The 12,151-nt window shown below is 39.1% G+C and overlaps 1 protein-coding gene across 1 annotated transcript in view; it reads left to right on the top strand.

Moving 5' to 3' along the window:
• The window catches only part of ARHGAP28 (Rho GTPase activating protein 28), a 75,129-nt gene that overhangs the window by 55,032 nt on the left and 7,946 nt on the right, over positions 1-12,151 (top strand). The window contains exons 5-10 of the mRNA XM_009640489.2: positions 1,022-1,179; positions 4,786-4,951; positions 5,053-5,144; positions 6,475-6,552; positions 9,739-9,901; positions 11,396-11,478. Coding sequence (XP_009638784.1) covers positions 1,022-1,179; positions 4,786-4,951; positions 5,053-5,144; positions 6,475-6,552; positions 9,739-9,901; positions 11,396-11,478 — 740 coding nt within the window. The remainder of the gene's footprint in view (positions 1-1,021; positions 1,180-4,785; positions 4,952-5,052; positions 5,145-6,474; positions 6,553-9,738; positions 9,902-11,395; positions 11,479-12,151) is intronic.

The following is a 12,151-nucleotide window of genomic DNA, read 5'->3' as shown; positions in this document are numbered from 1 at the left end:
AAGGCTGGCAAAACAAAGGGTGTTGAAAAAAAATGTTTAAGTTCCTGTATCTGTAAATTCAATGATTCAAAAATCATGGGGCATGCACATGTTTATAAAACATGTAATGCTTTTTAATTCACTTTCTGATTTTCATGGCTTTTGAATGCACTTGGGTCATGTAAGTAAACTCTTCTCTGCAGTCCTGGGAGCTGAAATTTTACTTCGTTTCCAATGAAAATTATTATTATGTTCCAATTGCGTGTATCTAGGAGCTGGACCTTAATGGAAAGCGTAAAATTGTCCTGCAATGTGAGAGATCAGTCATGACAGTTGGCAACACTGGAACTCATGCATGTTATCATGCTTTGGACTCCATGACAATAGAGTATTTCTGTATTTGATTGTACTGATTGCAAAAATTTTCCTTTGGCATCCACTAATTTCAGCAGATGACTAAATTTTAGAGTAGAACAATAAGTCACTTCACAATATCTACCAGAAATTCCAGTAGATACAGTGTTTTTCAAACTAGAAGATTGTACATTGGGTCCTCTTTTGGTGCTACACACCTGTGAGAAATATATGTATGTGAGCATATGAAGTATATGCACAATGTCTTATGATTGTAAATAAGTCAACAGTGACCTAAGAAACTGTGTCAACAGCATGTTTCTGTCAGGAACTTTTATTTTTAATTGTTCATTAGACAAGTGCCAACACAGTTTACTGGCCTGGGTAGACAAGGATGGAGTACAAAACCCTGCTAATTCCTGATAAACAGGAAGTTCCAGCTTGACTATCTTTCTCACAAAAAGCAACAAGTTAAATAATCTAAAATGAAAATAGGGATTTTATTTCTAAGGGGTTATTTCCTCCAGACAAAACAGGAACATGCTGTGTTTTACACTGAAATTCCTCTTTGAAGCACTTCCTTTATTACTTTCTCAAGATTTTTGTCATCTTTGTTCAATTTTTTAATGTCTCTGTACTAAAAGCAAGCATACATTCAGCATTCCTATATAATTTCCCTTAATTTCAGCTAATAGCTGTCTAGACTGCAGACTAGATAAAGGCAGCCCATCCGTAACAGAAGAGCTCTCCTATGAGGTCTCTTTCTCGGAATCCATCACGGTTCTTCCAAAAACCCAAGAACGGCCAAAACACCAGAGGTTCAAAAAGGAAGACTCTGCTTTGCCTGTAAGTTTGTTCCCAACATATTTCCTCAATTGTTTTCTTTAACCCAGTAATTTCCTTCTTTATATCCCCAGCACATTGGAGTCTGTTAAGATACATCCTTTGCTATGTGCGCTTTATAGAGACCTCCCGCTGTGCCTGCCCACTGCTTGTGACTGATTCCCAGAGAGGGACCAAAGCTAAACTGGATATCCAAGCCTGGTTTTTACTTGTACCCATCATAGATGAATATATGTAACTCAATCCACAAATATTGCATCATCCACATATTTTTCACATAGAAAGGAAGACCAGTTACTGGCTCTAAAACTAGCAATCATTTTCATGACTGGTCTGCTTTCCTACTTTATTCCCACACAGATTATGTGCCCTTGTTAACATATGGATTTAAAATTGCTTCACAGATGAAGGGGGGAAAGCAAGCCTCAGTCCTGCAGCAGTACTGATTGTCGCCAATCACTATTCAGTGCAATTACACTATAGGAGATACTACATGAATGGTTAAAGGAAAGTTTATCATATCATCCAACCAGACATACACTGAGCAGTTGTGTCATTATCTGGAATTATTTCTTGAAGTCAAGGAAGTCAGTTTTCTATTTCTATCAGCCCTCACAACTTCCATTACTGAAAACTGGAGCATTTGGTTTGTGCTTCAGATATCACCTTTTTAGTGAAATGTATGAAATAGCTGTAAATTATTTGGAAGCATTTCCTGAATGTTATGATGTCCTGAGGTCCTGAACTAATCTGAAACTGTTGCTATCCACACAGACATTGAATTCTCTGAGAATTATCCATTTGTCCATCTCAGGCACCACCAAGGAAGAAGAACCTGAGATAACACACCAAGTAGATTACAACTGGTGTGAAATCCCTGTGCTTTAGTGTGGATTTGGTTGGGGTTTTTTTGTGATGGGGATGACTTTGTGTCCTGTGGAGCATAAGGATATCTCTGCATTCATCATGATTTTGGCAAACTAGAGGTTCATTCTTGCTCCTTGTAATAGCAAACCTCGGACCCCAGCCTTCACTACGACACACACACAAATTTTTCTCTGTAACAGCTCAGACAATTTCCAGTTGATAGAGCAGAGACACTGGTGACAAACGGGGAATAGAAGATGACACGTTGAATATCATGGACCTGTGGATGCATAACTGATTAGTATTAGAAAAGGCAGTACTGTACTGGAGGTGAACTATTCTGCATGCAGGACATCATTTTGCATGCTCAGAAGAGTACACAAGAAATATGCCAGGTCATCAGAGACAGAAACTTTCTCAATAAAGTCAACAATCATAGCTGTTGACGTTGGCATTTCTCTTACTTCATATGCTGCCACCCATGGTATTTGTTTTTCCCCATAATGGCTCACAGTGTAAAGGGCCCCAGCAAAAAATTCACCTCTTGCTCTGTTACACAGAGGAGCCAGTCACCTACACTCTGAAGGACTGTCCCTCCTTCCTCAAGCTGGGCCAACAGGGCCAGACTGAAGTCTACACAACATTTTACTTTCTCCAGGGCAGGTCTGACACGTTCATATCTGACTTCATGCATGGCATATACCGAGCTGCACAGAGAGAGCTTATATATCATAAAATAGCATGGACCCTGCAGCTCCCAGGAGGGCAAACTTATTATCACTGTCTGCATAGGGTTACATGCAATTTCCCCGATGTGGGACCACTGATCAATGTGACTTAGTTGAAGACGTTAGAGAAGTAAGAGACAGTAAGCATTTTAGGCCCGTCTTAGTACACTGTATAGTTCCATAGAGAAACAACATGTCACACAATATCAGACATGATCTTTAGCTAAAATGCTAGTAATCTAATTTTAATCTAAACCTCCTTCAGTGCTGCATATTGTGACTCCACTGTTTGTAAGAAAAATCATCGGAAAATTGTGACACAAGACAGAAGAGGCCCAGCCCCAAACCTTGCATTAACACTGCATCATATCATAATGACCCTAGGAGTCAACCAACCACCATGGAAAATCATTGTAGCTTCCTTTTGTAATCAGTTTTGGAGTATTTGTCATTTTTTCTTGGCAAACATACTTTTTCTCTTTCCCCTCAGAAAATATATGAATACTGTGTGATTTTTTTTCCTAATTTTCAAGATGTTTTATTGTGCTTTGACTGCTTTTGGACTTTTTGCATCACTGGATCCAAAATGCATAGATGTTCTTTAGTATTTTATGTGTCTTTGAAAGACTTTCCTCCATGTAGCTTTTGTTACATTATTAAGTCTCAGCATAAGAGTAATAGTGGAATTGCTCTATTGTGGGGAGGGAAGATTATGGCCTAAAATGCCCCAGACAGCATGTAAATTAATTATTCCATTCCCTGCACTTTTTCTCCCCCAGTTGTGATTAACCCCTATTGAAAGACCATGTGCAATGTGATTTAGGAAGTCCTAACCTACATGATCTAGATATCCTTTGTCTTCTCTTACTTTTGAAATCTGGTGTAAATGTAGTTCTTTATTTGTTTGCTTTCTTCTTAATCTGTTTGACTAGGTTCATATAAAGATGGGTTAAACCTACTGAGTCCAAATTTGTTTAAAAAAGGGAGGACTGGGCTGAAATCTCCAGAAGCGAAACATTATTAAAGGTTGGGTTTCCACTCAGTTCCCTAAAGGGAGGAGATGATTTGTAATGCTATTTATTTATACCTCTGACTAACAATTACTGGTTTAAATTACAACTAAATTAAAAAAAAAAACATACAATACCAAAGATCCACAGTTCTTTGAAAAGCATGTTTTTTACTATAACTTTGTTATTATGTCTAACAACTATGTCAAAAACTGATGGGTATTTGTTCTTTTTGACATTTATACAAATGCTTCTGTCATGACACAACATTCCTGGCTCTGGTCCATGACATTGCAGCTTCTAAAATATGCAGACATCTTCACATGCCCTCAAATTACTAAGTATCATTTAGTTCAAGCCTACTTAACTAAATGCTTTCTTTGCTGCTGGAAGTCCTGTTTCTAAGCGTAAATTCTTCTTGAGTAACAAAAAGTACCAGTAAATTGGCAGGTTGGCATCAGGACTAAATGATTTTGCTTCTGGGCTTTTCTTCAGGCCTTTAGTTTGAACTCTCTTGTAAGACCTCCTAAATTAATAGTAAAGTGCAAAGCAGGCACAGATTCATTACACAAACACACGATAGATATACAACCATATCCATGATGAAATGTGTCAGCTATTTCAACAGCATTCAAAAACATTCTGGGGGAGGCAGAAGCAGAGCAAAATATTATACTCTGCTGAAATTGGGCAAAAGTTTAAGTAGCACACAGCTCGTTTGTCCCAGCTGGAGTACAGGCGCTGAGGTTAACACCTCTGCTCCAGCATTGCTTACCAGTCGAACTGCAAGGGAACATGATGAGCAAGAAGCCCAGTTTTATGTTTCAGATGGGTGCAAGTTATGTCAACATACCAGGCCAATACATAGGGTTGTAGTTCAGCTCTTTGGTGTAATCCATCTACCCTAATATGACTTCAGATCACATACCAGCATCACTTTCAAAACAAAAATTCACATCCTGTAACTTTTGTGCAAATAAAGATGCGACCCATCTCTACTGTAGAAATTCATTGTTCGGAAAAGCCGGTTTGGATTGACAGAGGTTGGAGACCTCTCTCCTGAAGACATGAAGAAGATTCGCTACCTCTCCCTGATTGAGCTAACGGCCTTCTACGACGCACTGGGGGTGGAGCTGAAGAGGAACCGCGCGGAGAGGGTGCGGGGACGAGGTACTGTGCTATGGCATCCCTATGGCAGCCACCTGGGCGCCACTCAGCATTGCAGAGAAGACTCATATGAGGTTGTGTTTCCTCTTCTTCACATCTTTCAGAAAATGGTTTGTTTGGAGTCCCTCTCACCATACTGCTGGAGAATGATCAAAAGAAGGTCCCTGGAATAAAAGTTCCCCTCATCTTCCAAAAAGTGAGTATAACTCAGCCTGCTCAGCCGCTAAGATTCCCATTTCCATCATTTGCATTGACACTCAAAGCAGACATCAGATAAAGGAAGATGTAGGCTTTACAGACTTAAGTGTCTACAGGTTGACTGTATGCTGTGGTTTGAATACAAGGAGACAAAACTTGCTCATTTTGTGTGTTTTATCTGTTGCGAGGACCTCTTTCCATTTTTCTAATTATATGGTACTGTACAGGAAGCTTTGGGAAACAAAGGTCTGGCTTTCTGTTTCCCTTTCTCATTAAATTAAGGGAGCCATACGAAATTGTGCGTGTGTGCAGAAGTGGCAGAGATGAGTTGTCTCATTAGTTTTAATTTCACATGAATTCAAACTGTAGGTACTACTTAGCTGTTATTTCCAGAACAGCAGTGGTATCTTCTTATTGAGGTTTGTATGACAAGGCGACATCATTTATATAAGTTGTTTGACAGTATAAGGACATTCAGCGGATGTCTGGAGACAGGTACATAGACACAAGCACACCTGCAATTACACAGGTTTACATGGACTCGAAGCTACAACAAATTTCCCTGTAAATACTGACAAAAAGGGAAGTGGTGTGGAGTGTCACGGGAAAGACTGACATGACGTGAATATTTACATGACTTTGCAATCAGCTCCAGAGCTCCCCTGTCAAGATCCCATGGGAAATTAGAAGGATCCAACAGCTAGGGCAGGAAGAAGAGCTGGTGGTGAAAATCCAGAGCTGTATGAATAAATGCTATGAAATTATTTCCCCCCCCTTGTTCTAAATGATGTTGAATCAAAACATATTTATTTTTTAATAAAGAATTAGAGTGGAAAGCTTATTCCTCTAATTCACAGAGATTTCAAAAAAAAAATATACTGTGATCATTTTTTAATCTGAGTTCTCAGTTCCCAGAAATGTATGTTATCTATAGACCTCTCCATTGTGCTCCTGAGGGAAAGACTTAAACATTTCTCAGAGGTTAATTTTCCCTCAAAACACCATTGTGTTTTACCCAGTGTATCTGCCCTTTTATTAATATGTTTATGTTTTAACTGTTCTAAAGCAGTGCCAAGTCTCAAATCAAGGACAGAGGGACCTATTGCATTATCAGTTTTCCGTACTCTGCATACTCCGTATTTCAGGGTCAGGAATATGGAGAACAAATTAGGAAGGTTTACTTAATGGAGCTGGCTTGTTTTCATTAGCAAATTACACAGAAATACATCTTTTTCAAATTAGTTTCAAGGATACCTAGATTGAAAAGAAGTTAGTAGTATTTTTAAGTGCTTCTGAGTATTTTCCTGTGTTTGTTGGGTTTTTTTCAGTTGCTGCTCAAGCTTGAAGAAACAGGTTTGGAAACCGAAGGAATTCTACGAGTGCCTGGATCTGCCTCCAGAGTCAAGGTACACACCCATGCCAGTTTTCTGTCTCCTGGACCACAGACCCTATGTAAAATAATACAGCACACACAAATGCACACTGCACATAAATACTCACGTGTGTAGACCAGCATTTCTATTCCTACCAGTCAAGGGTCAGATTGGTTCCTGGGAACCAGTAAATCACATGACATGTGGTCTATTGCTTTGCATTTTTAATGTTCTATATAAAGCCCAGACTTGACATTGAATGCAGTTTTACTCCACTAAACATTGAGGGATCCTTTCAGTTTATCTCTGTCGTGCAAAATTGCTGTGATCTTATCTCTGTTTTAATTTATTTCAGAAATCCAGAGTTGCTAAACTGAGCAAACTTCAGATAAAGATCTTATTCTATGTCATTTTAACCTTTGTGTTATTTTATTTCTCATTTATCTTCTGTGATCTTATAATCTCATGTTCTAAGCGAGAGAAATTTGGCCTGCGCACACTGTTTGGCAGCCTCAAGTACTGCATTTTCACAAGCTATTTGCAGGCTATGAACACAGGGTAGTTGGTACCCAATAACCCGACACTATGGTGCAGTAATGCTTGCAATTTTATCTCTGTACTACCTCGATTCCAGGAGCTGGAAGTCTTTGACAGAGGCAAATTAGGAAAATGAGCTTTTTCTGGGCTTAATAGAGTCCATCTCTTTCCCAGATTTTTGGTTTAAACAGCTTCTTATAGTGCATCTCACTCCCACTTTCTCACCCTCAAGAAAGCTTGTCTCGCTTTCTGAGACAGGAAGCATCGACATCGTGGCAGCCACACAAGGAGTAATATTGGGGATTGATAAACATTGATGGGCTGGGGATCATAAAAATAACTGTACAAGAAAAAGTGGCATTACATGAAATCCATCAAACATAGGCAGTAGCATCCCAGCTCCCTCTGACTCTGTGGACTGATAAAAGCCCTCAGCACCTTGAAAAGCACCACATCTTGCAGAAGGGAGCACCTAATTTGGCCTGTACTTTTCAGCTTCCTCATTTTTTCATACCAATACTTAAAGTATTATTTCACACAATCGCAATTTTTTCCAACCTCTCCAGGGAGATTACACAGCAGGGCTGTGCTCTACCTAATTAAATTACTTTCATATTCTTTGGATATACTGTACTGTGTCTTTTTCACTTCTTATTCGCAACCTGTATCCAGGGAGCTGCTCTGAGGTATGACTTTATATGTAACTCTCCTATCCTGGGTGCTAAGTTAAACTGCCCATATGAAAGTTTTTAAATTATTTGAGTTTTGGCTTCATTTAAGTCTGTCCAACAAGCCAACCAGCAAGAGAGAGGTTTTTTCAAAGCAGATCCAGATTTCACCCTTCAAAGCCTTCCTACATTATTATGACATTAGGATTTGAGGGCATTCCAATTTTATTTCAGTCTTCTTTGGAGAAAGAAAAGGCATATGGAAGTGATTAAAGGTTACTTTTATATAAAACAAAGAATAGAAGAAATAAACACAAGTTTTTCTCTGTCTGTAATCTGGTTCGTAACAAAGGCTCCAGTGAACCAAAAATATATGGTAGTCTGCTGTAGGATCAGTCGTGTTTCAAAAAAAAAATTGCAAAAAAGTTTTTTAAAAGTACTTAGGTGCATATATATGTATATGGGAGGCTGAGTGTATAAAATATACACATATGCTTGCTTGTGTGGATACATATAAAAAAGATGTTTATGTTTCAAAAATCTTGCTTTCTATTTCTATGATTTTTTCCCAGTTCTCAGCAGAAAAATGTGGAGTAGTTTTTGTCTCCTCTTGTGATTTTGATGAGGTGAGGATTTCTGTTCCACATTTCCCAGTCAGTTGCCAGGAAAGAATTTAATCCAGGTGTTTGTATGGATTATGTGCAAAACATGTGAATACAGAGGAAGCCGAGATAGCCCAGATTACAACCAGTAAAATGTGCTAGTAAAAGTGAGATTGTAACATTATATACCAAATCCTGAATGACTTTCTGGTTCCTTTTGTGCCAACCATTCCACTTCATTATGTGCGACCATACTTGATAAGTAATTTCCTTCCATTCATGTGAGACACAGTAAACAGAATTAATTTTTAAAAGCTTTTCTGTCTGAATGGACTAAACTTTTTTTGCATAATATTAAAAGTTCATTTGAAAAAAACATGGGCTGAAACCTGAATTAGCTACAGATATATTTTGTTATAAATGGTCTCACAAAAAGCAGCAACACAATTCCTATGGGTAAGGCAGCGTTTGGCCAGTAATAATTGTGAAAGCTGCATTATTTATGGATATCCTTATATTATAATAGCCTCCTTCAATCTTATTAACCCAACAAATTTTTGAGGAGCTTGCATTTTCCAAACAGTGATCTGGGTTTGAAGCCAAATTCTGTTCCTACTAGGAAACTTACTGAAAATTTCCATTCATATTGTGTGAAACATTGATTAATTATCCTCCAGAACTAAGGAGACCTCTGTTATGGAATAAGATGCTGGCACTGGAGAACAAGAGGATTAAATAGGCACCCAAAAGGGTACAATCAATTCTGTCTTAGATCTCTCTTGCGGTTTTTGAGGTTTTGTTTTGGCATGTCTTAAGTGGAGGTTTTCTGATGGTAATGGTTTGATACCTTTCTTTTTCTACGAAATGTACAAATCTAATTACATCTATCCTAAAAGAAAAGATCCTTCTAAAGACAGGAAGACCTGAAAATAAGCCAGTTGCTCATTTGCTCAAGGCCCGTGGACTTGGATGCCAACAGATTGCCTAGCAAGTTCACTGGCAGTGAGGAAGAAATGCCACGGCTTTGTCATTTAAGGGTCAAAACTTCTGGAGAGTGTTTTAAACAAAAAGAAGAGCTGTGCTAAAAATTCTGTTTAACTGAATTTTCTGTTTCTAGTTCTACAACACTGCACAAAATTGTCTTGCTTTAAAATGTTTCAAATGGGTCACTGGCAGAAACCTAGGTATGGAAACCAAATTTAGCCTGGGTTGCAAAATATCCCCAGGAATCTGATCTGTTAACCTGGCTCTGAACTCTGCACAGCTGTACCTAGGCTGCTGCTGGTTTAGGGCTACTTTAATTCAACTACAGTGTAAACCTGCCTGTTGTTTGTCATGGCATTTCTGAAGTGATCTCAAACTGCCGGGTCAGAAGCAATGATTAAAGGTCAGTTGTTCCTTTTACCTTTCAGAATCTCCATCAAGAACTCGAGGCAAAATTTTATGAAGACACTTTTAACTGGGACCAAGTACGAAATAATGATGCAGCAGGACTGCTGAAAATGTTTATAAGAGAACTCCCAAGCCCACTCTTCACAGTAGAATATCTTCCTGCTTTCATCATGCTAGTGGAAAGTAGGTGGAAAAGGAGTCAGTATGGACTAATCTAGATAAAGCCTAATAGTAGATGTTACATTTTTTTGTCTCTCTGAAGTAGAGAGAAAAAAAGGCCCAGTGCATTGCCTAAACATTTAAATTTTCTGCAAGCTTTCCTTTTCAAATAGAAAAGAGCCTCTGCACTTAGCTAATAGCATAGACTCATTGTGTGAGTGACACAACTATTTAATGTGAGATTTGAAATCTGTGAGCAAAGGCTGGCCAGGAAATGACTCTCATATATAGACCCTGATTCACACAAATCACAGATTTCACGAATGAAAATTTCGGCAAGGTAAATTCAGGTCACTGCCCTTTAGCTGATATTCTGTTGGATCTATTTTATTTCTCTCTGGGTCTATGCTGAGGTCAGAATATTTGTACAAAGATATATGGGATCACAGAAAGCTTCAGGCACTCGGATTTTGTTTTCAGTGTACATACACCCTTCTCATTCTCAGTACATTTTGTTCATTTCTCTTCCAGGAAGAATGCAGTAGTATCTTGCAATAGCTACTGACTTCATTGTAAATTCACTTGAGCTAGGACAGAGTGAAACTATCAGGATGGTGAAATTATTAGGCAAATTGGTACTGAAAACTTAGAACCTTTATATAAGGTTGCAGGAAGTTTTTCAGTGTCTCCATGAGGGAGTTTGAAGGGCACGAGGAGCTGACCCCTTCCTGTAACCTTCAGGTAGCTGAGTGTGCTCCTTGTGAGTGCCAGACTTCATGCAGTTACGATCGCTTAGCTGTTTGGAGAAGACTCAACATGAGGTGTCTGCGCAGACTTTATTCCCTCCAACAGATACACTGTCCACAACACTCACTCTTTTTTTCTCCAAACCTCTCTCATCCACCCTGAGTGGAAGCAAATGAGAGTTATTCTTCCAACCTACTCCACCCCAGCTCTTCTAGTGAGCATTGAACAGTATCAGTATATACCAATTGCTGAAGACATGTTTTTTTTTGTAATTTTGTAACTGACAAGGGGCTCCAGCTTTATCTAGAGTGTTAGACTTGGGACAAATACTTTTTAAGTTATAAGCAATCCATCTCCACTCCAGTGGCATAAGCCTTCAGCAGATAATAATAACAGTCTGAAAATTTTCTGAAAATAAATAACCATTTCAATTTGAAAGGGGGAAAATATTTGATCCATATGCCACACATTCTGACCATGATATCAAAGAGAAACTGGCTAGTACTGAAAAATATTGGTTCCTTGCTATTTAGACAGAATTTTAAAGAGCCTTGTCTCCCCCTGTGACAAAGACCCAAGACGATGAGGAAAAATCCACTCATTGTAACTGGTTTTACATTTGGGGAAAAGATTATGGTTAATAAATATCTAAACATACTAGTCTCAACCAGGCAGTGGTTGCTGTGTTTCTGAAACTGCTGACCAAGAAGGATTTTAGAACAAACCAATTGTAACACAGATTTAAAAAAATGTAATTATTTGTATTCTTAGAAATCTCCAAGATCAAGTTACAGCTACAAGCTTTGCATCTGTTGATCATGCTGCTGCCTGAAGCCAACAGAGACACGGCCAAGGTAAGTTTTTCGTTTGCCATCACCTGCCATCTGTGGTGCCTGTGACTGTTAAATGAGAGACACTTTTTTTTCTTAACAGTCAGTTGATCAGACACTGCACCATGAAAGCATTCGTCTGTGGTTTTTATCATTTCCTTGAAAAGATGCTCCAATTCCCTGGCTGTCATTTCTCTTACAAGCAATTAAGAAATAGTTGCTGGAGGTACCCAACTGCTGGTGTCAGTAAATGGCCTCCAGGCATCATTTATTCTGGAGCATCTATTTCAAAGAGGCAAGTTCCTCACGTAGTTTGGGAAAAGAACATCCAGTTCCTGGGTTTTCTGTACAACTGGAATTCACCAGGATGAAGTTAAATGAGAAGCTGCCCAGGAGTTCACCTAGTGCACTTGTAGGGCTGAAGGGCTTCCGGGGCACTGAACTAGACTGGAGGAGGGAGTCCGAAGTAAAAAACCCTGAAACATCCATCTTCAGCACAGATGTCAGGGCCTCAGCCTTAGGCGCTTTGCCTTACAAACCCACACCCATGTGCTACTTCCTGATACAGGCACGGTGGCTACAAGCACTTTGGGTGCTTGGGAGCTCACAGATCTGGCTGCAGCTATGTCCTGACCCTAAGAAGCACTGGTTGTGTTTTGGGGCTTGTTTCCACATAAATGAAACCTGGGTGAACAAG

This window comes from Egretta garzetta, unplaced genomic scaffold (assembly GCF_000687185.1).
Source record: "Egretta garzetta isolate BGI_Z169 unplaced genomic scaffold, ASM68718v1 scaffold160, whole genome shotgun sequence".
In the NCBI taxonomy this organism is placed as follows: Eukaryota; Metazoa; Chordata; class Aves; order Pelecaniformes; family Ardeidae; genus Egretta; species Egretta garzetta.
Note: the sequence above shows the minus strand (reverse complement) of the source record. Positions and strands in the feature narration are given on the sequence as shown.